The 27,313-nt window shown below is 54.0% G+C and overlaps 1 protein-coding gene across 2 annotated transcripts in view; it reads right to left on the bottom strand.

Annotated features, from left to right (window-relative positions):
* Positions 1-19,983, bottom strand: part of Cmip (c-Maf inducing protein) — a 198,638-nt gene extending 178,655 nt beyond the window's left edge. For both annotated transcript variants that reach the window (XM_076838962.2, XM_077105836.1), the window contains exon 1: positions 19,607-19,983. In XM_076838962.2, the coding sequence (XP_076695077.1) occupies positions 19,607-19,903 (297 nt within the window). In that variant the 5' untranslated portion in view covers positions 19,904-19,983. The remainder of the gene's footprint in view (positions 1-19,606) is intronic.
* Positions 19,984-27,313: the final 7,330 nt, after the last annotated feature.

The following is a 27,313-nucleotide window of genomic DNA, read 5'->3' as shown; positions in this document are numbered from 1 at the left end:
GGGTGAGGATCAGGCGGTCTGCGGCATCACCATGCCCTCCAGCAGCAAACAAAACCCACCCAGTGAACACAGAAGATGCCCTGTCCCTACGGCTGACCCTGCCTGATGGAAAGGGCCAGTTTCAGAGGGCAGTTTAGGGGTTTCTGTTGGCTTCTTTTCCTATATGTTCTTCTGCTCATCTCAATCATCTCCCCAAAAGAATCAGTGCAAAATGAGGCCAGGAAAGAGGAAGAAGTCTGTGTGGCCACATGCCTCCTGGGGCTGGCTGCAGAAACCCAACTTTGGCTTCCAAACTGGAAGGAACAACAGGCTCTTTCAAGTGAGGCCCTTCTGTTCCTCATTCCCAGGGAGAAACAGAGATCTGACATGGGAGGGAGTGGCTGCACAAATTCGGCTGAACCAAAGTGTCTCAGGGAAATGATGCCCTGCTAAGTCCACCACCCTAACTAACCACCTCCAGTGAGGGCGACCCCTGATCAACTGGAGGGGGTCCACTGGGGAATTTTAAAGCATATTTAAAATGTAGCTTCAGATTCATCATTCAGTGGTGGCCCGTTCATGATAACAATAGTAACAGCAGCAGTCACCACGACCGTCACGTCTCACAAGACCCTGGAAAGCAGACACACCATCCTCCCTCAGTATCCACACAAGGAAACTGAGGCCCCCAAGCTTAGGATCACCACCAGGATCATTGTGGTAAGTGTTAAGCACAGGACCTGCAGATCACCAGCTTCCACCTATCCAAGAAAGTGAACTGGATCAACTTCTTAACAGAGAAAGAAAAAAATGCAGAAGAGAAAAAGAAAGCTAATATACTTCTCTTCATGACACTTACTACTTGCCTCTTTGTACCAGTGGTCCCCTGCTGGGAACGGAGGGTGCCTTGTTTCTTCTTCCCATGGCCCAGGCCCCAGCAAAGACCCTGACATGCAGGAGACCGTCGGCAAATGCCTGAGGAGTGAGGGAATTCCCACGGCCTGCTGTCTAAACCCCTTCCCAGATGACAGGACAACTCATGGTCAGTTACCCCACCATCCCCTCCACCAGGAGGCCTGATAAGGCAGCAGATGAATAAGCCTGGCCAGAGAGGACCAAGTTCAAGGTCCCTTGCTTGTTAAGTTCATGCATTCACTCACTGGATCATTTCTTCATTCATTGAACATATTCACAATCAGGCACTGTGCTAGGCAGCCTCCCTGGGGCTTCAACAGTCCATTTAGGAGGCACATGTTAGAGAAAGGGACACAAAACACAGGCGGGAGCAATCCCAGGAAACACCAAGGACACCCCCTGGAGATGGTTAGGAGGCCAGCTTGGTCACAAAAACTGAGTGGGGTCCCTCCCCTGCCCAGGGCCTTCCTGTGGAGTTTTCATATTTCTGAACAAAGATCATCACCCACCATCAGAGATGCTCACACAGCAGGATCGTGTACAGACGGAAAAACCAGCATATGCAAATGAGCAGAATGTTAACCACCACCTCTGGGTGTTGGCATTCCAGGTGAACTTCATTTCCATCTTCTGTTTACTTGTGTTGTCTAATCATTCTACAATCAGCCTGAGTTCTCTACGTAATGGGAAGGAGCATCTCTAAAAACTTAACACCTTCAGGTTCATATCCCCAAAAAATGGCAGGTGGGGACTACAGGAAGCTGCAGCAGCCACAACGGACAGGTGAGTCTGGAAACAACTGCAGGGTCCACAGGAGGAAGAACAGGCACAGAGATGCAGCAGCACACGCTAGAATGCCCCCTCCCCCACTCAAGATAGAAGAGATGTGACACCTACACACATGGGTGGAAGCTGGAAACACGGTGCTGTCACAAGCCAGTCCCAGGGCGGACGGATGCCACAGGATTACACACACACAGGCACCCAGAAATCATCAAACTCAGACACACAGAACAAAGTCGACCGTGAGAGCAGGTGGGGATGGCGGGTGTTCACTGTCTCAGTAGTGATGAGAAGTCTGGGCCACTCCGCGCTGTGAAAGTATTAATGCCCCTGAATGGTCACTTCCAGATGGCTATAGGGAGTATAGTTTAGCTCAGGAAAAAAAAATTACTGACTACTCAGAACTTCAAATGCCAAAATGAATGAATGCATGACACCCTCCCAGATCTCTCCTGACCAAGCCTTGCCTGGCCATGGCAGTGAGTGGCACACAAGAAGCTGCGCTGAGGTAGGGACGGTGCCTGCAGGAGTGGCACATCTCTGGCTGTAAGATGAACGCATCAGCCCAGATGTTCTCGATGGCCCCCCAGAGCAGACGGGGGCCTGACCAGATCTGATCTTCCTCCTTGGGTCTGAGAGCTAAGTCCAGCAGGATGCTGGCAGAAGGCCCCCTCGCGGCCCACCTCTCCTTGCTCGAGGCCTACCCCCTCCTCAAGCCCAGCCTTCCCTTACCATGCCCGCTCCCTCCCCTCAGAGCCTGGTCCTCTTGCCTGGACAGTGAGACTGCTGACGAAGCTGCCTTCTCTGCACCCCTCCTTCCTGCCCACACTGGCAAGGCTCCCCCACCCCAGGTCAGAGAGGTGACGTGGACAGAACTCTAGCTTCCTACCAGAGCTGGCTGCCCAGAAGAAGCCATCCCTCCCCGCCAGCTGACTCAGGGGGCTGGGACAGTCCTGGCCACCCCCAGGCTGCAGGCAAGGCCTCTGGGCTGCAGAAGTGAGGAACTCTCCAAGGCCTTCCTTGTCCAAACAGCACCCTCTTCATCTTTCCTTCAGTGGAACCTTGCAAGGGGAGGAACGTGAAGGACACTCAGGGTGTCCCTGAGTCCCAGGAGGTATCGTGGGGCCCTAGGAAAGGTACACAAGCTCAGTGGGCCTGGCCTGGGCTGGAATCACTGCTCATGATTCGCAGCCGTAGGACCCTGGAGACACAGGATCTCTGGGAAGCTGTCCCCTCTCCTGTAATAGGGGGACACCACCTTCCCAGGGAGTGCTGCATCTCTACAAGAGGACTTAGCGACGTATGCAGGACCCTGGCCCACAGTAGGGGCTCAAGGAATCGTGAATTCCACAATGTCACCTGGCCCTGCCCTTCCCTGGCAATCAGGACTGGCTGGGAGAGAGCTGCTGGAGTCGCCCTAACACCCTCAGGGAGGAGAGGCCGCCGAGCGCAAGTCGCACTTTAAAAAAACCGAACCTGAGTATAAAAAACACAGCCACCATCCCACCAAACTGCCAAATGTGGTGGGAGTAATGAAGCAAACAAAAGGAAAAGTTCAACTACATTTCTGGCGTAAGAACATGCGAACACAAAATTCAGCAGCAAAGAAATGATCCCAGCAAAGCTGCCTGCCTACATCTGAAATGGCCCGGGAACTCTCTCTCCAGTCGGTTAAATAACATCTCACTCCAGGGCGTGGCTAAAGATTGGTGGGGCTAGTGAGGAAGAGGCCCAGGCAGGCAGAAAGCGGAGTCTGGGATCCTGCATCTCCACAACAAGGAAACCCTGGGCTTCTCTTCCCAGTACCTGGTTAGTCTCACCAAAGTGCTGGGGACCCACATCAGAACCACACACTCGGCCACCTCAGACGGCACTCGCGGGCTCCAGCTGGGCTCATCAGGCAGCCTCCCTAACAGACTCAGTAAAAATGCCAACAGCACAGGGACCCAGACTTCTGAGATAAATTCAAGGCATTTAAATGCAAAATCTGCCATGGCCTACCTGGGCACTTCCTGGGCATATTATTTATGCATAGTGTTCTTTAACCCCTGACCAACAAGGATGCATGGTCATTCTGATCCTCTGCTGTACATGTCAGAGAGGTGAGGTGGCCCACATCCGCCCTGTGTTAGCCATCCCAAGTGCTGGGGTGGGGCCGAGCCCCACCTGCCTGACCCCAGCAGAAGGGTCCTCTGCGTGACACCCACATCTCCAGTGATGCGCTCTGCCTTATCAAGGAGTGAAGAACACTTCTAAACCTTTACGTAAACAGTTTAGGGGCAAGAAGTGCCAACCTTGAAACTCCAGACTAGGATAAAGGAAGAAATATTTCACCACCCTCAAGAAGACTAAACACAGCTCGAGCAAGTACAAACCTGCTTCCCCGCAGAGGAGCAGAGCTGGGAACAGAAGCCCAGGCTTCACACTTAAGAAACGTCTGTCGTCCACGTGTCCACTTCCGCGTCAAGTTCCACTTCCTGCTGCCGTGAAGCCTCGTGCCCTGTCGTGGGTTTATAACTGGGGATGGGGAGGCCCAGGAATCCCTCGGAACACCTAAATTATACGTGCTACAAAATAGAGAGATGCCAAACTTTACGAGCCCGGCATCTTACCATTTTGCCAGGATTCATACCCTTTGGCAAATTTTCAAAAGGAGTTTCTCGGCTCATAAAAGTCTAGGCCAGGGTCCCAGGACCCCCATTCACTAGGAAGAGTCTGTCACTTCGATCGCTGAGATGACATGAGGATGAGGATGACACCAGGAAAGAAAAGAGAAACAAAGCACTTCCCAAAGCAAGTCACGGGAGATAAACGGGCCCAACTGTGAGCGGAAAGCAGGAGAGGAGGTCAAAGACGGCGGTCAGTGCGGTCCCAGGCCTCTGAAAAGGGACAGGAAGAAAGGAAGTGCCCTTCCTGGGGGCAGCCAGGCTCTCTGGACACAGGGGCCTCCTCTGCGCAGCTGACAGCCACCTGGAGGCCCCAACAGAGACTATGAGGCACTTGGGAAATGCCTGCTAAGTGTGTGACACACACACCAAGTCATTTCTTCCTCACGATCCTGGGACACGGGCACTGCAGCCTCCACTCCCAGACGAGGCTCAAGGAAGTTACGTGACCTACCCAAAGTCATAACCACGAAGAGACAAAATCAGGATCTGAACCCCCAACCCATGCACTGTGCAAAACCCAGGTCCTGTCCGCTCACCACCCCTTGTTCAAACACAGATTTTCAGCCCAAAGTCATGCTGTCATAGCAAGCATCCCGCGTGAAGAAGGCTCCACACCCCAGGGGCTCCCCTGGGTCTAGACCTTGGGTTCCTAGTACAGACAATGGGAGAGGCTGGACTGCATGAGGCTGGTCTCCCTGCACACCAACAGTGACTAGCAATGGCCGTCTCTGGGCTCACCGGGAAGACTGATTATGCTAGGACTGATAGCAATGTTGACCACAGGCCAGGCAAGGAAAAGTAGTATCATCCATGTCATGAATTGGCCCTCCCAGAACTAGATGACTCGCAGGTTCTGCTCCAACTCGGCTGGCTCTGACCCTAATTATATAAATGTGTAAAGAGGGTAGGGGGCAAATGGAAAACAGATTCATTTTCCAACATGAGCCACGGCTGCATTTGGCCAAACCAGAGCTGGCCGCCCAGCCAGTCCAGCACACTCTGTGCCACATGGGAGAAGTGGAAAACATCAGACCCCAGCCCTCAGGCCCAACAAGACACCGACCCGAGCCAGAAGTTACGAAAGTATGGGTTTTGCAAACACCTCATTGGCAAGCGTGCAAGCTCACAGGGAACGCCGGCAGGCAACCCTGGCCGGACCCTTGCCCAACCTAACCCTTGGCAAGTTACTCCGCCTCTCCACGCACGTTCCCTCCACTTGAGGAAGTCTTCACCGACGGCAGGGATCAAGCACAAAAGAGCATCAACGGTCCTCACGCAAGCCCACTGTAGGAGACAAATACAAGGCCACCACCACCATCATCACCCCAACACTCCACTGTTCTCAGAAGAGTCCAAGGCAGGAGACCTCTGTCTTTTTCCCATGTCCAGCAGCATGCCATGGTGACCATGTGCTCTCACGGGAAGAAGACCTGGAAACACTCCATCCTCCCCACGCTCCTGTGTCAGCCAGGGTCCTGGGAGGAAACAGATGGCTGACACAAAATGGTGGGATTTAGGAAATTTAAACAAAAGGACTGCAGACTAAGGCGCGGGAGGAGTACTGGGAAAGAGGCTTTTTCTACCTGGGTAACCTATTGTCCCTGTCTGCCTGGAAATGGGGGCTTCCTGGGATACAGAACTTCCAGGGCAAAGCCTCGGGCAGTCCGAGGCAAGACAAGACAACTGGTCACCCTGCCTCTGCAGCAAGTGTTCCTCCCACTAGTCACTCAACCTGGGTGCAGGGGTGACAGCACGGCAGCTGTGCTAAGATGCTGCCCCCCACCCAAGAAGGAGAGCTGGAGAATGGGACCCCGCTGGCTCCCCCTTCCCTCATCTCCCTCCAGGCTCTCTGCCACGCCCACCCAGAGCCAGGGGCCTGGGAGCTGCTGAAGCCCGCGATGCAGGTCCTCAGGCACAGGAAAGAATGGCAGGTGTGGTGTCCAGACATACACGGAGACAGAATAGCCAGATGGACCGGGGTCCACCCTGGACACAGCCTCTTAGGAAGCACCACAGTGGGGCCTGGTGGGGACTCATGGTCCCCGTCCTCATTCAACAGACAGGAAAGGACCTTCCTTCCACCAGGAAGAGGGCACTAGGATGGGTGTTGCACACAGCTACTGTGGCGGATGGCTTTGGATCTCAGCATTCAAACACGGCTGGGCAGGGCCTGGAGGACGAAGCCCCTCTTGGCAGCAGAGACGTGGTGATGGACTGACAGGGTAACAGGGCTGAGACCACACTGCAAGCTGCCCCCAGAGAGGGTGGCTGCCCAGGCTCCATCAAAAGCAGGGGCTCTGGCCATGGTGGACCCACCTGGGGGATCCGAGGCAGAAAGCCAGTCCTGGATGGAGCCTGTGACAGACACAGGTGTGCCCAGGGAGCGCTGCGAGCGGGTCTGTCGCATCGCTGTGCTCAGACCAAGGCCACCGCTCAGCTCTAGCACATGTGTCAGGGGCAATATCGTTTAGAAAATAAAAGCAACTTTCAATTCTGTTTTTAAATCATATTTTCCAAGATCAAAATCTTATTTTCCAAGCACTGCTGCTGAAAGCGGAGGTGAAACCACCAATAATATCTTAAGGCTCCCAACGGCAGGCTCCCTCCTCTCAAGCCGGGGACTTGGCTGCTGGTTTAGGACCTAGGCCAGACTCCAAGACCTGGAGTTTCCACATGCGGTCACACCCTACAGGAGCCTCCCATGACTCCAAGGCCACCAAACAGGGCAGGGTCTCCCAAGAAAATAGAGACTTTTCTCTCTTCACAGCCTGGGTCCCTAACGATCCCCTTCGAGCAACAGTGTTCATCAAAGGTCTGTTCAGACATCAGGGATTCTAGGACAGAATCGAGCCTGCCTTCAAGCTCAGGATCCCACAGGAAGTCGGCACAGGGTGAGCAACTGTTAGGTAGCAGAACTCGCAGCGCGACCATGGTTGGTAGGTGGGGATGGAGGTGGTGGCAGTAGGCGCGTACTAAGCTCAGGTGCCCGCTGTGCTTAGCCCTTCCCAGGCACTGTTTCCTCCATTCTCAGGACAACCCGGGCCCGTGCCTGTGGAGGCTGAGACAGGAGGATCCCAAGTGCAAAGCAGCCTTAGCCACATAGGGAGATCCTCTTTCAAAAAAAAAAAAAAAGGACAACCTGAGAGGTGGCGCCTCTTCTCATCCCAGTCTGCAAGAGGAAACTGGACCTGGATCCCATCAGCTAAAGAGCCAACATGGAAGGTCTGAATCCAAAACCAAACTGGCCTGATGAGTGTTTCATTTTACGGAAGCAATGGCCAGGTCCAGCAGGGTCGTTAAGGCCTCATCCCCACGACACCCCCAATTCACAACTGAGAACCAGTGTGTTCAGGGTTCAAAGTGGGGCTGGTTTTCCAGTCCCTAATCCAGTCCACAGGGCAGGCCTCTTTAAGGAGGCTTCCCAGAGAGGCCAGGCAGCAGCCCAGGAGCACCCAGATGAGGGCTGGCAAGGGCTGAAGCCTTGCTAGGCCCATCTCACCCTGGCTCCAAGGGCTGCATTAGCCACAAGGGTACTGCTTGCCACAAGAGCCCCAGCCCCTCCTCCACACTGCTCCCTGGCCTGGGACCTCTCTCCCTTTTAATCTGCTGCCAAGACCACGCACAACTCCAAACCTTCCTTCTCATATATTTTCTGAGAATATAGTTCCATTAGCTCCAAAAAGCAGAAGGTCTCACTGAACCACCATGAGTGGAGCTTGGGTCCAGCAGGTGATGGCCTCTGTGGAAAGCCAAGAAGCCAGGTGGCCCCCCGGACCACTTGCTCTCCGCCCTACTCCCTCAGCTCCCACACAACCTGCTTCCACTCAGACAGGATGTTCGAAGCGGGTCTCAAGGTATTTTCCTTACACCAAAACTTTCTAAAGCTAATTTTCTCTCCCTACTGACATGATACAATTCCCTTTTCAACCACCCAGATCTCTGAAGTACTGAGTCATCAAGGTACAGGGCTGGGTCCCTGGGAGTGATCAGAGGAGGGGACTCTTGCTAATGCTCTGGCTGGCCAAGGTTTCCTCCTTGGGGCAGGGGGCCAAGTCGCACCTGGCTCTTGGCCCCACCACACCAGACACAGGGGAAGGGGTTGACTCTGCGGCACCAGTTTTAAGAACAGCTCGAGGCCAACGCTGAAGAAACAAAGTCACTACAGTGGGGGCATGAGCTTCCAGCTCTGCCAAGGGTGGCCGCCTCAGGAAGCAAGACCCCACAAGGTGGGGGTGACAGTTACATGCTTGAATTCAGTGATTCTCACCTGAGGGCAACGTGGCCCCTGGGGACATATGGCAACATCCGCTGACTGGCTGCTACACCTGTGGGAAGCAGTGTCCTGGCCCCTGGGGACACTGTTCAACATCCTGCAGTGCACAGGCCGGCCCCGCTGAATACAGGGTCAAGTGAGCCCTTAGCTAGACTGCTGAGCCTGGATGAAGCACTCAGTGAGGGGACTTGGCACTGGAGACCCCGAGAAGTGCTCCACAGTCGCGCACTGCATCCATGCACACTTGCCCTCAGGGAAGGAGCAAAGGTGGCTCTCTGCAGTGACAGGCAACTTCCCGGGATAGGGCTGTGGGAGAATTTTTCCTCCTTTATTTCCTCCTTTATTTCATCATAATCACTGCGCTGTTCCTTTTGCTGTCTTACGAGTAGAGAGGTGAACAGTTGGCGGAAAGATGAGCCAGGAGCAGGGCTTCCCGGGCCACCCAGCTGGGGAAGTACCACACCATGGGTCCCACTCCAACCCAGGAAGGTGGCCCTTAGAGGCCACCAAGGCAATGGAGCGGCGATAAGCATGCCAGAACTCAGAGGCAAGAGCGAGCCTCAGCCAGAGGCAGGCGGGCGCCGCTCCACAGAGGACCTGGGTTTCTTTCTTTTTCTTTTTTTTTTTTTTAATATTTATTTTTTAGTTGTAGTTGGACATAATACCTTCATTTTGTTTATTTGTTTGTTTATTTATTTATTTATTTTTATGTGGTGCTGAAGATCGAACCCAGGGCCGCAGCAAGCACTCTACCGCTGAGCCACAGCCCACCCCAGAGGACCTGGGTTCCATGCTGGCCTGGCCACGTCCTCACAGTCATCTCTGACAGGGCGGCTCCTGAGATTCGGGCCATCCCAGGCAAAGAATCTGGGACTCCAAGAGAGCAAGTGAGCATCCCAGGACCAACAAAGGGCCAGTGAGAAGCACAAGTCCCCGGTGGCTCTTCACAAGCAGGTCTGCAGGAAGACGGCTGAAGTCCTGGTGCTGGACCCCAGCAGATCCTGGGAGGCCCGCTCCGTCTGGGTGGAACCCTCTGCTTGGTCCACAAGCTCCCTCTTCTACAAGACCCTCCTCACAGCACAGAGGCACCCAGGCCCAACCTGAGGCCTTTCTGACGCTCTGTTCTTAAGCCCCTGAACCCTGCCACCAGCCACAAGCAGTTATCATACTCTGGGGCTCGACAGCCCTGGAACAGACACCAGCTCCACTGCATGCTCAGGTGTAAACAGGGACATCACAGGATTTGACAAGCGCTCACCTACATGAAGGCTCAGGTTGGGCCCGGCACACAGGGAGTGCTACACAGGTGTGAGCTGTCATTCCCACTTCCTGGCTGGTAATTCAGGCGTTGCTGCCACAACGGCAGCATTCAGAGGCCACTGGCTCTGGGTTCCACTTGTGTAAATTCCTAGCACATGGGGATGATGTGGGAATCAAGTGCACAAATTCAGCTAAGAACCCAAATGGCTGGAAGAAGTGATCCTTACTACCCTGGGGTCACGCTCGTTCCTTCTTGGAGGTGCACATCGCTGGCCAACTGGAAGCCCCAAGCACTGATTTCCTGCCCCTGAAGCAAGCCTCAGTCACAGGGTCACGAAACACAAACCAGCAGAGTAAAACACATCAACAAGTCATGGTTCCCCTTTCCACAGGACAGCCCTGCCCCCACTGCCACGACCCCATGCACTTCCTCACTGCAGACACAAGGCCAGTGACACCCCTGCGTCATCTGCTAGGTGCCCAGCTATCTCTTGGCCTGGGCCACAGCCCACTGAGATCACCATCCCCCCAAGAGCCCAGGCCTATTCTAAACCAGCCCCAGGCCTCAAGGAAAGGAAGGTGGGAGCGGGGAGCCCTGGGGGCCAAGATTGAAGTGGAGGATTGGGGCCTGGGATCGAAGCACTGGAGGCCCCTGGTGAAAAGCCCATCAGGACCTGCCTGGCCACTGTGACTTCACAGGCTGCAGGAGGGGGCCAGGAATCCTTGCACTTGTGTCCACACGGAGGCTGGCTGTCACACCATGCTCGGGCACTACGCTGAAGACGCTGCCCAAATGCTCTCTTCAGCTGAATCACAGCCCTGGAGCAGGGGAGAGGTGTGACAAGCTGACAGAGAGCCAGAGAGGCAGGTTATGAGGAGGGGAGGGGTGGAGATGTCAAAGTGTCTTTCTCCCTGTGCGGCCTCTCCCTTTCCAAAAGGAGGGCTCTCCTGACTAGGCAACTGCAGGTCTCATTTGTTTCCGTCCATCCATCCATCCATCCATCCACTCTTTCATCCAAACAACGTCTACTGAGAGGCACTGCCTCGGTTTCCCCATCTGTAAAATGGGAGAGTAAAGGTATTTTACAAGGTTACTGTAGGGCTCTCCAATGCAGCACACCAAGAGTAGCGCCTCGCCAAAGGAAACGTCATCAAATCACACATAGTGACCGTTGTATGGTCCCCACTGTGACTGACCGCCTGGCCCTGGGGCCTTGGAAATCCCTGAAGCTTCATGAAGAGGCCCCCTCAGTCTCTTCAGATGGTGATCACCATCCGCCCTGCAAGTGGTCATCAGGGCCCTCCCTGCTCAGGTGCACATGGGTAGTCCCTGAACCAGCGGGCAGTGGCAGACCTGGTCATCCACCACTCCTCTGCCCCGACGGTGCGCACCACTAGAGATCAGTGCAGCCTCCCAGAGCAGGGGAGGCCTCTATCTTTTTGCTTCAACAGTGTCTCTGCCCATTCCCACCTGTGACCATCATCCTATCTCGAGCAGTCTCAATCCCACTCTGTCCACCCGATGGGCCTCTCCTAGGAAGGCCTTCCATGACCAGGCAGGCATTACTTCCTCCCCTTGAAGACATGGACAAGGCACACACCTCTCTGAGGACGTGCGTTCTGCTCTGCAGCATACTGTGGTTTGTAGTCACCCCCTTTGGCTGGGAGCCCACCAGGAGGGAAGACCGTGCCTGACTGAGCCAGTGTAGCATGTGGGGGCAGCCGCTCTGCAGGTGCAGCCCCCGGTGTTCGAGTCATGAAAGTATCCTCGACAAATCCTTGCCATTCACACTCCAACTCCAGCCTCTGAACTCCCTGGAAATATCTGGCAAACACTTAACTGCCAAGCTCGCTTCCATCTAACTCCGACGTGTCTGCAGGACTGAAGCGATTTCGCACCTACCCAGCAGATGCAGTACACACTCCTGCACACACATGAGCAGGGGTCACACCTGGCTTTGACCCCCAGCTCCACCTCCTCCCAGTCCCCCCAGAGTCTCCATTCTGGCATCTGTAAAGTGGGAATTATGCTCACCCCATGAGAATGCTCTAAAAATGAAATGCCACAGCACCTGGCGCACACTGGCGGTGAGCAACAGGGCTGTAATTATGAGGCAGAGCCCCAGGTCCCGCGACAGGGTCTCTTACCCTCCTGAATTCCCCAACAGAGAAGGCTGCAGACCTTCCCAACCTGCCACTAACCTCAAGCTCAGAACTACAGGAGACCTTGTCTGAATTTCCTTTCCAGAGAAGCAGCTCTGCTCCTGGGACGCTGGGAAGTTCAAGGGTGGGAGGAATCACTCTTAGCCTCTTTTCCTCCTGGACACACGTGGAAACCCCACCCCCGGCCTACGCTGTGCAGCTCATCTGTACCCCCTCTCTTGCCCCACCTCTCTCAGTGGAAGACTTGGAGGAGGGACAGCCCTACCAGTGTGAAGGCGCCTGGGTGCCCCCAAGACCAAGTAGGACAGCACCCTCTGGGCACTCCCCCGACAAACGCTGCAGGAGCCACCCCACTATGAGTGCTATTTGTCACAGTGGCAAGCTCACCCAAACAGCCCACTTTACACAGCGGCTGCACTTCCTCCCTGGGGAACACATCGCCTGAGCTACACAGGGAGCCAAAACAGGAGTGGGGACCAGGTCTGGGTGTGTCCAGACTGCACACTCCACTTTCAGCCGAGCTGGACCATTAAGGTGCTTGGGACTGGCCCAGGACACCCAAGGAAGCCAGCAGGAGGCCTGGTGTCTCCTCCCTCTCCTCAGCCCCTGCCCTGCCTGGTCCACACACCTGGGCACTGAAGAAGCCAGCTCACCTGCTTCCCTCCAAGAAGAGTTCACCGCCTCATCCCAATACTCTCCTCTCTGGTGGCCACCGACATCGCACAGCCAGGAACCAAGACACGGGCTCGAGGCAGGACTTGGGTGAGTCCCAGCTGGGCCAAGCTGGGGCTGAATGAGATGAGTCTAGACCCAGGATGCTTGGAACCTAGTCACCGACAAAGGCAGCTAGTGGGCTGCTAAGAGTTTTGCTGGGCTGGGTAATATAAGAGCCTCTTAAAGCACCACTACAAAGGTATTCTTCACTATTCCCTGGGAGGGAGCCAGGATTTTTAAAAAAAGAGAAAAAAGCACCCAGCAGAAGCACGAGGATGGAGACTCTCGGGGGCAAAGGGCTGCCCTGTGCCCAGCACCCAGCACATCTTGAGGCACACTGAGATTTTAACAGATCACAACTCCTGGAGATTAGGGGAAGGAAACCAGCTAGAGAGCACTACTGTGTGCCCAGCGATCCGGGGTGATTTCTAATTCCCGTCCAGCCTCAGGGCGGTGCACCTGCCGCTCCCTCTACCTGGAATACTCTTCCCCGGGTCAGTATCACTGCTCCCTGAACTCTGCACAAAGCAGCAGGCCCCAGAGCCCAGGCAGTGCCTGCCTGGCCTTCCCCATGGTCCCTGTCGCCAGCTGCATTCTCTCGCTTAGCCATTCATGGTCTTCCATGGCACTGATCAGCTGGAGAAGGCGCGAGCAACCTGCAGCCTGACCCCCCTTGACCCTGACACCAAGGCTACAAGGAAGTCCCTATAATCCTCACCTTACAGATACGGGCAGAGTTTGGGTGGCCTGCCCAAGGCCACCATCTGGGAAGTCAGAGATAGGACTGAAGCTCACCTGTGTCCTCCCACAACCCTCTGCGGGTCGCTATCTCCTCCCACTACCTCGGGGACACCTGGCACAGGTAACTGCTTCCTGGTGGTGGGGTAAAGAAAGGGCTCCTGAAGATGGGAAACCTTTTTGTGGGAGCCTTTTGCCTCAGTACACACAGCAGGCACCGCCTCCTGCAGGCGCCCACATCCCCACCGGGCTCCACGCCCTGCAGTGACTTAGGGCCCCCCTGCCTTAAGCAGAGCTCCCCTGCAAAGTGTGCACAGCCCCCCGGAGCGCGCTGGCACGCCAGAGCTTCCTCACCAGGCCAGGAGTGGGGAAGAGAAACTCTCACTTCCCCTTCCCTCCCAGGCCCAAGCAGCCTGACTTCCACTCTGGGCAAAGCAGGAAGTGCAGGGCAAAGCAGGGGCTCTCAGGTAGAGAGGCTCAGACCCTTGTCCTCGGGGTGGAGCTCAGGGTCCTTGTCAGAGTCCCAGGTTCACCTGTGTTCTGTTTGAGGGAGGGCCAGCTCTCCTGTCCCAAAGAAGCAAGCAAAGGTTAAAATTGTCAAAACAGGAAAAACTCAACTAAGTAAAAATGCAAGTGTCAGCCGGGGACAGCGGCATATGCCTGTAATCCCTGCAGCTCAGGAGGCTGAGGCAGGAAGATCGAAAGTTCAAAGCCAGCCTCAACAACTTAGTGAGGCCCTAAGCAACTCAGTGAGACCCTGTCTCTATTGTCTCTAAATAAAATATAAAAAAGGGCTGGTGATGTGGCTCAGTGGTTAAGTGCCCCTGGGTTCAATCCCCAGTACCAAAAGAAAAAAGTGTCTTGTCTGAAATAGTAAACTAGGTCTAATGTCAACGTTCATCAACAGGAGATGGTACACCCACTCTACAGCAAGCTTCAACACTGGAAAGTTAGGCAGCTGTCAAAAAGGAGACAGCGGGGGCTGGGGACACAGCTCAGTCAGTAAAGTGAGGCCCTGGGTTCAATCTCCAGCACAAAAAAAAAAAAAAAAAAAAAGAGACAGCAGTTGATCTAAATGATCTCTAAATACAGTGTCCAATGAACAATAATTGTACATGCTCAGAAAGGTCAGCAGGACACACAAGAAATGAAGAACAGGGTCTGCGTTGGTAATAGCAACGAGGGGTTTTAGGGACAGAGACAATTTAAATGTACTGGATATGCACACAACTGCTTCCATGGGCAGGTTGTTTTTTAAGAAACTAACCCGTGCCCTTGAAGAATTTTTCTTAAGCTGCTTACAACAACCTCGGTGCCTTTATTTACAGCAGCTCTGCCCAACACCCCTAACTTTCCCCAACACAAGGTCCCTCTCAGGAGGATCTTCTGTGGAGACCCCCCATTCTTTAGTAGCAATAATCTCTTCCGTTTGTAGAGAATCTCAGGAAGCTTTCAGGGAAAGTAGGAAACCAGGAGTGGGAATATGGATCGAACGTCGCACCCTACTATGTGCCAGCTATTTTGAGTTCTCCAGCTATAGGCACCCCCTAAACAAAGCACAACCATGGCCCACAGATGAAGAATCAAGGCCCAGTGAAGGAGAGCAACATGTGAAAGTCACACAGCCAGGAAGCTGGGACCTCTGCACCTGAACCCTGCACCATGAGAGCACAGCCCAAGTTCATTCTGCCCCGTGGTAGGGACACCCTACATAGGCTGCCTCGCTTAATCTCATTTAATCCTTTAATCAAAGGCATAACCAGTCCATCTCAAAAATCCATTCCAACAAGACACCCAGTGGGTCCCCTGGGAAGAGTAAGGTCCTGGCTGGCCCACAGAGGTGGCCAGCTCGCTGTCCTCTGCCAGTGGAGGGGTGCCCTGGACACCTGTGGGGATGACTTGGCTGCTGGGCTTCCCCTGAGCTTTGCCCCAGACGATGCCCCAGAAATACCCGCTTCCCCTGCCAAGGAAGGCATCAAGGAGCAGCCAGGACCAAGCCACAACATGCCTTCCTCTTCCTCGCATGGCCACTCACGGGGAGGCACCCACTACCTGGACTGGCACAATGTCGCCGCAGCCAGAAAGGGCAATCTCCTAAAATGCACCCTTAGGACAGCCTGGGAAGGCAGACGGCTGTGGCTGTTTGTGCCCCTCCTGCTCGGCATTCCTGTCTCCAATCAGACAAGTTATCTAGGAAACAAATTTGATGAATTCCAAAAGTTCATGACCAAAAAAAAAAAAAAAACTGTAAAAACTGTCTGTTTATTACTAACTACCATGAAAAACACCAAACACATCAAAGAAGGGAAGGAAGGACAGGCACATGGAGGAGGGAACGTATGTGACAAAAATGAACAAAATTAACATGCATGTGTGCACACAGATGGGTTCCAGGACTGGCGACTCCTCTGGAGGACAGACTTTAATACTCAAGTAGAAACCACAACATCTGGACCGTTAGCTCAGCTCAGATGTGACACACAGTAGGTCTCAGTCGGCATCTGCTAAACAAGTCCAGGTTTAGGAGGATGCTCCCCTTGCCCCCTCCCACCCTGAGACCACCTGACTAAGGAAACGGAGGGAATGCCAGTGGCTTGTCTTGCCACAGCTGACAAGATGCCCTATGTCTCAGTCCAGCGACAGAGCAGTGAGAATTTAAGAACCAGCTCAAACACAGTGTGTGCCCCACTGCCACTTGTGCCCCAACCCCTGTGAGTAAAGGACTGTGGGGATTACACCCACCATTCTGATATGCTGCGTGCCACATTTTTAAAAAATAAGATGAGATAGAAGGTAAGCAGCTTGCTTGGGCTCCCGTGATGCAGAGGAAACAAAGACCAGACAAAGCCCTCTGCCAGCAGCCGAACCCGTCTAGCAGGCGATCAAATCCAGCCCAGGGACTAGGACAGCAAAATGGATTCTGGTGTTGCTGAGAGCAACGCTGAGGCAGAGCCCTGGATGCTGATCACAAGCACACTCGCGACAGCTGAAGAGCAGGGGGGGGGGCCGGGGGCTGAAGATTGGATGCAAAGGGGAACGGGGCACCACATCCAGATCAGGGTGTCGCCAGGTCCCGCCACCTCCCCTCCCACATCAGCCTGAGCTTCCTCCTTTGTTTACAGCCTTCAGGATCCAAAGTCTCCAAGCACAGGGCGCATCAAACCTGGCCGCCTGTCACAAGACATGTCGGGCACACTGTTGGCTCTGCAATGATTTAATCAGTAACCAGCCCAGGAGACCAGGCACAGGGCAGGCGGTGACCCGACCCACAGAGGGCAAAGTTTACAGCCAGGCCAGGGGAGGGGCATCAGGCCCCACAGCACCAGAGTCCTTTTTAGGTATCCCCAGAAAGGAACCAAGAGAGGTCCAGATTAGGGGTGTGCCCCACTAAAGCCACCAGTCAGGGAGGGCTGGGGGCCCCCACCAGCTTGCACCCCAGCCTAACGCGTCTCCTGGAAGCCTGGTCTTTATTGCTTATGATTCGGGTAACTGGATCTGTGTAGACAGACTCCTCAGACAGTTTGAGCAAAAGAGAGTATTTGATTTGTTTATTGGTTTGAATCCAGATCAATCACTCTGGGTCCGTTCCTGAAGTCCACACAATTAACTGGATAATTTCCAAATGGTTTTGATTTGGGGTTAAAAATAAGCCACATACACTTCTTGGGAAGATATGACCCTGTGTGAAACACACCTGATCTATCGGCAGCTCAAGGATAGGCAGGGAACACTGCAAAGCCACGGGGCTGCAAAGGGTTTTTGTTGTAGTGAAATGCACTCAACTTCACCTTTGTTTCATTTGGGCTAATATTTCTCAATAGAGTGCTTGGCCGCAATATAAAATGCAGACAGATTACATAATGCCCAGGCCTTTGGGAAACCCCACAGGGGCTCCTTTGCTTCCAGAGAGCCTGGACACCAACCAGGCAGGTGTCTCACCCCTGACAAGGTCCCAGGTGACAATCCCAACCCCACCTCTGCCATGGAGGCTACAGCTCCAGCCTCCCCCGTGACCTGAACAATGGGCCCCACCTCCACACTCACAGGCCCTGAGGGCAGGGGGGCCTTGGACCTCACTTGAGCCCCCAAGGAGCAAGGGCTAGACTGCAGGATGCCCCACCCACAGCGTTTGGTGGAGAAAGGCGGTGGAGAGGGGACAGTGCCAGCCCACTGGCTCTTCCTCCTAGTTCCTCTTCCCACATTTCCTAATGCCAGGGCAAGGCTCCGCCAAGATGAAACTTGTTCCATGGATAACCCTGAGTCCCAATACTGGAAATCACAGGTGTTCTTCAGGAAGGCACAAGCTGGCAAAGGCGCCAGCACCTTGCCTAGCCAAGGTGGGCAAAGGGGCCTCTGGCTGCTCAGGAATACAGGCGCAGCTTCAATCCCTCTTCTTTCCTCTCCCTCTCAAACATGCCTCTTGAGCAACCAGGGTGAGCTGGGGGCCTTTGGCCTCCAGAGCTGGCTTCCCCCAAACCAGGAAGGCCAGCAACAGAGCCATCAATACTCCTGGCTTCTCCCAGGGAGCACGGGCTCAGCCTGCCCTTTCCACAGCAGGCCACTGTCCCTCTCAACTATTTCCTCTTGCCCTCAACCTCTCTTCATTCTGAGGGGTGGCAGAAAAAAAGAACAAAGCTCAGCAGAGCCCAGCAGCCAGGTGAACATTCTCAAGGCAGACTTCAGAGCCCAAGCAGGGAGTCACCAGAGCCTTCTGAATCTGAAACCCTGGGTGCTGGCAAATTTGAGGAAGCTCTCCCTCCACCAAATGAAAAGCCAAACACCGAGGCCTGTGGCTAGAGGCAGGTTTGAGAAGGCGTACCAGCCTGGAAGCAGGACCAGGCCGCCTCCCGGCAGCCAGCAATCCTGCCTGAGAAAGCAGTCTGCAGATACTGCACCAGCTGCCCACAGGGAAGAAAAAATAGGTGTTCTATGCGCTGTTGGACCCAAAATCCAGAATAAAAGTCCATGTGTGTTTCAACTCTCTGGGGGCTGGGGTGGGGGGCAGAAGCAGGAGTAGGATTCTTGGGCTAACTTTCCCCCCTCCCCATTCCTCGGAGCATGTGTCATGGCCTGTGACACACTGCCAAGGGAACATGGATGCCGGGGAAATGTCTACACACGCTACACGCTTGTGACATGCCATGTAAGCGACACCCTGTTTCCTGGCTGGGCTTTCTGGCACAGGTGTGGGCAGGCGCTGGATTCTGCCCCCTCCCACTGTGCTTAGTAAACAGGATTCCAGCTGCCCTGGGGGGGAGTGTGCATTCTGGGAAAGACACGGCCCCCTCTCCCAAGAGGATGGGACCCCCCTCAGCCAAGCTCAGGCCAAGCCAGAGCCGTATTTGAAACTGTCCTTGTTTCAAAACACAAAGCATCCTGTTCAGGCTCCTACCCGCCACCCCCTCTCCCCCCGCTGAGCCCACCACAGCTGTCTTTCTCCAGGAAGAAGGCCACCATTTGCAGATTCGATTTCAAAAGGAGATCTGTGGATTCTCCTCTCCATCTCCTCAAGCTGACCCGGCCCCAGCCATAGAGTGAAAAACAATAACAATAACAAAATAGGTCCTCCAGCGACAAAACACGCGCACACACAGTCCACAGACAATGCCATGCCAGCTTCCACCAGAACTTGACCCCGTGGGCGATGTTGCAGGACCCCGACCCCCTCCCCCGCCGACCTCCCAAGGTGCGAAGGAGATTTTCCGAGAGGGAAGCACCCAGTTTGCCTGCCTGCGCGGGCAGGAGGAGAATAAAGGACGGGCAGAGCAAAGAAAGGAACTGCTTTTCTGGGAATCCTCAGGGTCTGGGGGCTTTAAGGTTTTCTTGGGTTTGGGGGATTTTTTCCCCCCGCTGGATGTTCTGGGTCGTTTCGTTTTCCCCCGCAGCTCGGATCCAGATGGGCCACGGGTCTCCAGAAAGGGAACTCCACCACCCTCGGGGCCCAGCCCGGGTCCGTCCGCGGTCCCCAGCGGCAGGAACACAGGAGCCGGGGAGCCGGTCGCGGGCACCGGCCGCGGCCGAGCCTCCGCCTCGGGGTCCCCGGGCCGGGCGGGGGCGAGGGCTGCCGGGGGCGGCGCGGACGGTCGCAGGAGCCGCGCGCGGGGCGACTCACCGTGGCGGACGCCAGGCTGTTGTCGGCCAGCGTTAGGTGGTGCGGCTCCCAGCGCCTCAGGAATTTCGAGGTGAGGATCTTGCTGAGAAAGGTCCGCGGGTGCCGGATGACACAGACCTGGATGTCGCCCTCCTGCAGCAGTTTGTACCTCATCCCGTTGCAGAGCAGCAGGGCCCGGCGGCAGGGCACGGCGCCCATCTTCGTGCCCTCGGGGGCCGACACGTCGCCCCCCAGCAGCGGCTTGGTCTCCTCGATCTGCCGGGGGTCGCCGCCGCCCGCGCTGCTGGTCAGATCCATGGCCGGCGGGGGCGGGGGCCGCGCGCGGAGCGGGGCGGCGCTGGCTCTGGGCGGCGGGGCCCCCGGATCCGGGGCCCGCACCCCCCCACCGCCCGCGAGGGTGGGGGGGCGGGGGGCGGCGCGCCGCGGGGGGCGGGCGCGGGGGCGGCGGCGGCGGCGGCGCGCGGCGCTTCCTGCGGCGGCCGGCTTCCTCCTAGCTCGTCGGGTGCATGCTCGGCGCGGACGGCTAGGGCGGCGGGCGCGGGCCGGGCGGCGGCGGGGGCGGGGGCCGCGGGCGGGCGGGCGGCGGGCGTGTCTCGGCCCGCGCCGCCGCGCGCTGTGCAGTGCGTGTGTCCGCGTCCGTCCGCGAGTGCCTGCGGGCGGGGGCCGCGCCGGCTGCCGGGGAGATTGCGGGAGCGCTCGCGCCCGCGCGATTGGTCCCCGCGGGGTCATGTGCCCGCCCCTCTGACGTCAATGGCGGCAACGGCGGCGGCCGCCGCGGCTTCGGCCTCTCGCAGGCGGAGCCCGCGGCCGGGCGGGGACGGGAGGCGGGCGCGGCCCGACGGGAGGGCGGCCCTGGGGAGGGGGCTGGGGCGAGCCCCGGCAGGCCCGCGCCCCGCCCGGAATGCGCACGGGGGCGGAGCCCGCGCCGGCCGCGCCCCCGCCGGTGCCCAGGCCCGTGCGCAGCCCGCGCGCGCCCCGCGACCCCGCGACCCCCGGAGGGAAACCGAGTCCCCACGACGGCCGAGGGGCGGCCAGGTGCTGGAGGGTTGGAGGCTGGACCACTCGACAGCCCTCCCTAGCCAAGGCTGCCCACCCCGTGGCCAGATGGCGGCAGAAGGTAGCTGCTTCCAGTCGAAAATGTCCCTTGAGTTATACGGAGATGATCCCACACTGCCCAGCCTCAGGCTGCCCGACTCTGCAGGCCTCACCTCCTCCTGGGCTATGGCTGATGTCTGCTGGACTTGGCCTTGGTGTCCTCAAACCTTTAAGGGACAGACGTCCCACCCTTCCTCCTTTCTTTTGCCCAGTACCTACCAAAGTCATCTGGCCACCCGTCCTCTGTCCTAACCCAGGCAGCTCCAGCTTCTTCACCACCACCACCGCCGTCACCACCACTTCCCCTGGAGGGGACGTGGCCCTCACCTCGGGATCCCCAGTCCCACAGCTGCCCAGGAGAGAATCATATTCCAAGAGCCTTTTTAGAATCAACCACAGCTTCCCGAAGTCTGGCTTGGTAGCAAAAGCACTCCCTTTCTGTCATCACCGTGGAACCTCACCTGAGGCCACCCAGCCACTGCTCAGCTCTGCAGCCAGCCTTTCTCACCTCCACAGGCTCCTGCAGCTAACACCATCGAAAACCCCAGATTTTGCCTCAGTGGCAAGCAAAGGTGCCTTTGTAGGGAACACACAAGTATGTGCAGCATGTGTTGAACTGCATCAGGAATGCTGCAGAGTGTCCACAGCATCTCTGAGGTGGAGATGTTCACACCCCTCTCTACCAAGAACAGCCAGCCAGGTAGGAGTAGGTGGTAGAAGACAGGCCTCAGCCTGCATCCTCGCCAACTTAGACTCATGTCCAGCCTGCCCAGCAGTTGGGCAAAGCTGTCTTGGCCCCAGGAAAAGCACTTAGCTTACACCATTAGAAATTCATCATCTTCCCACAATTTGCTGGCATTTCTTTCAAGCCATGAACTTTAGCATTCTTGAGAAAACCAGCCAGCAAGAAGGGTCAAGCACCGGACCCCAGCTTCTGATATGGATGTGGGTGTGGGCTATGGTTGGTGCCAAGAAACCCCCAGTCTGTTAAGGGGTTAGGCCATTCCTTCAAACCTTTATTGCCCTCCTTCTGTGCGCCAGTTGCAGGCCAGGCACCAGTGTGTTAACAGCAATTACTATGATAATTGCACTGCAGTCGACCACGACCTCTTCTATGCTAAGGATTTTGCTTGCCCATGTTATATTCTTCTCACAGCAATATAGGTGCTGTCGTCATCCCCTCTTGCAGATGAGGATACAGAGAGCTTAGATGATTTGCCCTCACCCATTGGGGTAGTTAGGATTGGTCTCAGGTTTCTTTGGCTCCAGAACCCATGACTTAACCACAAAGCATGGAGCTCAGTGTCCAAGACAATGTAAAAACAATGGCCACAAGTGTGCTCACGCTACAAGGACAGAGAGGGGACACCTAGCACAGCCAGGGGTGAAGGTGGCATCAGGGTGTACATATCCCTATTCCCAGAGATCTTTGGGAGTCAGGCAAAGAGGACAGGAGCTCCAGAGAAAGGGAATGGCCACAAAAAGGCAAAGAGGAGGCAGGATGCTTGGCCTGTTGAGGAGACTCATTCATCGCCCTGAGCAAGGTACCAAAGGGAGGTAGGTCACAGGCAGGCCCTGAAATGCAGGCCCAGGGACCAGCACAGTGGAGAGGGGACACACAGACCATGCAGGGGAGTGACTTGTACATGGCATTTTCAAAGGTTTATGGCTGTGGTTTGATGCTGTTGAGGGTTTCCCAGGAGTAGTCTAGAGGTGGGGAAGGCCGGTGACAAGGCTGTCATGGGTAACCAGAAGGGAGGTGATGAGGCCAGCTCAAAGTCACCAAATGGGGGTGTCTGGTGGCAAGCAGAATAGCTGACATCCACTTTAGGGGGACAACTATGGAATTTCCTCTATCCAAATTCCAGCAGAAGAGGAGATTAAGCAGGATGCACAGGATCCCCAGTTGCTTCCAGGACATCCCTGACCTCCTCAATGCCACTTAGATATAGCAGTTAATAAATAAGTAAGCACTAAGCAGGAATATGACAATGATGCCCACCACCCACATGCCAGGTACTATGCTAGAGGCTCTGTATGCTCCCATTTCTCCCAACCAGCCCAGGAGGTGGGGATTATTATGACCCCCATCTCAAGAATGGAAATTTGAGGCCCAGAAAGGATCAGCTAACAATGGAGACCCAGCCAAGATTTGAGCCTGAGACTCCATTTGACCCCAAATTCCACATTTTTCCTACTCCTGTGCCAATTTCAGAAGACAATGCAGATGTCTTCCTTTGTAATGGTTTCCTGAGCAGGCATTCAGGAAGAAAGGATCCAGTTCAATCATGTCATCTTTAAATCATATTTCTTGTCTTTAGTTTTAAAAAGGTGAAATGGAGCCTCCAAGATATTGCAAGAAGAAAAGCTCCTGGTCCATGGCAGTGCCAGCTCAGAACCTGCAGGTAGTCAGGGCTCCATAAGTAAGACACTTCCCATGGAGCTCAGGAAAGTGCCAGTCACAGGACTAGTTCACAGAGACGAGAGAGCATTGGCACTCAGTCTGTGATCGTCCCCAGTCTCTTAGACTAGAACTCAAGTCATTGCCTCCCTGGTTACTGCCTCCACCTGTCCCTGGTTACTGACCTAGAAATGAATCTGAGTCCAGCCATCAGACTCTATCAGAATCCCAGGAGCTTCCCAGCCCATCCATGAATGGGTCATGCATCCAAGTTGTCCTGTGCCACATGAGTCCACTGATGTCCTGACCCCCCCCCCAAGAATTGTCCAGGCCCCCCCTAAGTTCCCTCTCAACTTGAGAGGTTTACAGAGCCACAGGAAGGCACAGAATTCATGCACCCTTCCCTTTCTGTTAAGGAATTTGATGAGGTGGCAAAGTCCCTGTCGGAAAGGAAAGCAGAAGAGCTGGTGGCCAGCCCAGGAGAGCCAGGCTGGGCCCCTCCTTCAGCAGCCACACCTATAGACGGTGTTCTCCTCCTCAGGCTTGTCTCAAGTGGCGATCCCTGCCCTCCTTTATCCAGCTCTTTTCTTGCCCCATCCACCATGAAATGGTGCAGAACCCCAATCCACGGTACCCAGCAGGCAAACAGAGTCCACCCCAGGGCTGCTCATGGTCATATCCAGTGGTGTGCTGGTAAGTGTTTAACAGCTTGCTGAAAAAAAGAGAAGCCCTAATTTATGTCCATTTCTCTGGTGCAAATATTCCCACCATACATGGCTGAGCTTGGAGTTAGGAAGAGATGGACCCCACTCTAGAACATACAATAGACCAGGGGTCAGCAAACCACAAAGGGCCAGACTCAGCCCCTGGACCACAAAGCTTACAGTTCTTACCACTTGGTCATTTCACAGGGAAAGTTGGCGACCCCTACAAGAGACATAAATAACTTCAAGACCAGAGATACCAGCAAAATGTAGAATGATAATTAGGAGATGTTGGGTTTTATTACCTTCCTAAAAATATAACTTATTTAATTGTTGTAACTATATGTAACTTAATCTTTTTAATGGCTATTTGACAACCAGCTTGCAAAATTCCTGAAAAATTAACAATCCACAGTCGTGAGCCAACATAGGTCAGCTCCAACACGTGCTGTTTCCCTAGGACAAGTCCTGCTCAGATGCAGAGGGACTGTCTGTTGAAAGGTTGGCTAACTAACTACAGGGACAATGTTCTAAGCTCTACCCTGCATTGTCCAGTTTCATTCATTTTGTGTGTGTGTGTGCAAGGGGGGCGGGTGCTGGGGGTTGAACTAAGGGCCTTGTGCTTGCTGGGCAGCACCCTACCAACTGTCATTCATTCTTTCATCCCATTCCACTAATACCTATTTATCAGCACCTCCTCAAGGGGCTTTGTCAGGTACCATAGCTCCAATTCATAGATGCTGCCTTCGTGGAGATCACAGTCAAGTAGGGGGTCCAGACCCCAAATCACAACCACCCCAAAGAAGTACCCCAAGAAGAAAACAAATCCCTGTTCTTCCCTTACTCAGCCATGTGTATCCTTGGTTGCTTTATTCTAAAGTGGGGTCATCGCAGTACCTTCCTCTGGGTCATGGAGATTCTATGAGAGTCAGTGTCAAGCTCTTTGCATTTTCAATAAGGTCTAGCTTCTTCACATCCCTACTGTTATTTCAGAACCCGTGTTGACACAGCCCTGATAACTGACCTTCATATGGTCCATGTCTCTGAGTCTTGCCCGTTTGTCCAACACCTGGGGTGTGGCCATTCCAGATGCAGCATCTCTCAGGGTAGAAAGCAATGTTTATGACCTCAGTGCTATTAACAGTGTGGATAGATCAGGCTAAGCGGCAGGTGACTACAGTATCAGCCCCCCGCCACTCACCCATCCTGCAAGTCCTAAACTGGGGGAGATGGATCGTTCCACAAGACACCCCGTCCTCAGATGCCATGGACAGGAGCTGGAAGCAAAGCTGCTCACAGCTGAATTTTCTGAGGCTGGAGCCACACAGAGTCCTAGAGGATGGAATGGATGTGACCTGGTTGAGGTGGTAGTTCTGAAGCCTGTTTAATGGCACAAGGCCTAGTGTATAATAAAATACCAGGCACTGAAAGCAGGCAGTGAAATTGTTTGTTCCCAAGTGGTCCAAATTTCATAGCCACCCATCAGGCTGTGGCTTTGGGGGAATTCTCTGGAAGCCCCGTCTGAAAACTCTATCCCCAAATTACATCATCAAGGAGCACATTCCTGAACTTCATTTTTAACAAGCATCAGATACCAGAACATACACTCTGTACCAATGGCATTTAATGTACTGATCAAATAATGAATTGTGCTTATTTCTTCTCCTGGTATAAAGAGAAGAATCCTGTTTTCTTCCCAGAGTCTGCAAACATCCTCCTCCCCCTTCTCCCGAGCTGATGTGAGCCAGCGTCATTTTCTAGGCTTCATCAGTGAAGAGGGAGGACGGAGGGCGGGAGGCTGCTTTCGTACTTCTCAGCCTCTGACAGTGGATAGCTGAATGATAACCCCTCTATGTCCCTCCCACCTGCTCTGGTTTCAGGGGACAAAGGGGTCAACAAGGGAATAAGAAAGGCTGTGTTCTCCCTCTTTCCTTCTCTCTTTACCAAATACTTAAATCTGGGGTTCATTTTTTAATTAAGTGTATATGACAACAGAATGCATTTTGATTCATCATACACAATTGCAGCACAACTCTTCATTTCTCTGATTGTAACGATGTAGCATTGCACTGTATGTGCAGTCATACATGGACCTAGGGTAATGTTGTCATCTCCTTCCACCATCTTTCCTGCCCCCGTACCCCCTCCCCACCCTCCCTCCCCTTTGACCAATCAAAGTTCCATTTTTCCCATGCATACCCCCATTATGGATCAGCATCCACTTATCATAGATAACATTGGGCCTTTGGTTTTTGGGGGATTGGCTAACTTCACTTAGCATGATATTCTCCAACTCTATTCATTTACCTACAAATGCCATAATTTTATTCTCTTTGAATGCTGAATAATATTCCATTGTGTATATATACCACAGTTTCTTTATTCATTCTTCTACTGAAGGGTATCTAGGTTGCTTCCACAGTTTAGCTATTGTGAATTGAGCTACTTTGAACATTGATATGGTTGTGTTACTATATGATTTTAAGTCTTTTGGTGGAGTGGTATAGCTGGGTCAAATGATGGTTCCATTCCAAGTTTTTAAAGGAATCACCATACTGCTTTCCAGAGTGGTTGCACCAATTTGCAGTCCCATGGGGTTCATTTTTTTAAAAGTATTGCAGAGGACTGAATGTTGATCTGGAGCTAACATTTCTCACAAATGGTTGATTGATTGATTGATTGATTGATTTACTACATACTTCAAAACTTTAGCAGTGGTTATGTCCACTGGAATTACAGGTAATTCTGTTTCCTTTTTAAGCTGCTGTTACTGAAGTACACTTTTACATGTAATAAAGTGGAACAAATTTAAAAGAACAGGTTGATAAGTTTTAGTGACCACGCACTGGTGTGTTACCACCACCTCGATGAAGATTTGAATCCAGAACATTTCCACATAGCAGATCATTTCTCTGTGCCCTCTGCAGTTAATTCCAGTCACCCACTCCTGGCTCCAAGGAATCCCTGGTCACCTCCCATCATTACTCATAGTTTTCCCCTTTCTTGGTTGTCATATAAATTGTCCTCTTTGGGGGCTGGTTTTGTCTCCACCTAACATCTGTGTTGGTGCATTGTCTAGTCCTTTTGGTCGCTGACTAAGGTATCCATGATGTGGAGACACCACTTACAGGTAACTGTTGTTTTCGATTTGCTTTAATTAAGAAACAATAAATGTTAAAAAAGCCACACACACACACACAAGAAAATAACAATAATAAATGCTTTTTATTTTTTAAAACGTCAGACACTTTTTATGAAGACTGCAAATGCCAGGTGACTGTTGACTTGTGGAAATGGCCGCCTGGCACAGCTCCGGAGAGGGGAAGGCCATGGATCATGTTTTTTTAAAAAATAACAGCCACTGTGTTTTTCAGATTAATGCATCTCGCTGGCATAACAGCCTTCGCGGTGAAGCTGCTCAAATTGACCAATTTACATGTGGCCCCTTTCTTCCCACCTCCATGGGCTCTGAGTCAGTTGCTAAGAAGCAGTGACGGAGAGGCATAG

This window comes from Callospermophilus lateralis, chromosome 18, assembly GCF_048772815.1.
Source record: "Callospermophilus lateralis isolate mCalLat2 chromosome 18, mCalLat2.hap1, whole genome shotgun sequence".
NCBI classification, from domain to species: domain Eukaryota; kingdom Metazoa; phylum Chordata; class Mammalia; order Rodentia; family Sciuridae; genus Callospermophilus; species Callospermophilus lateralis.
Note: the sequence above shows the minus strand (reverse complement) of the source record. Positions and strands in the feature narration are given on the sequence as shown.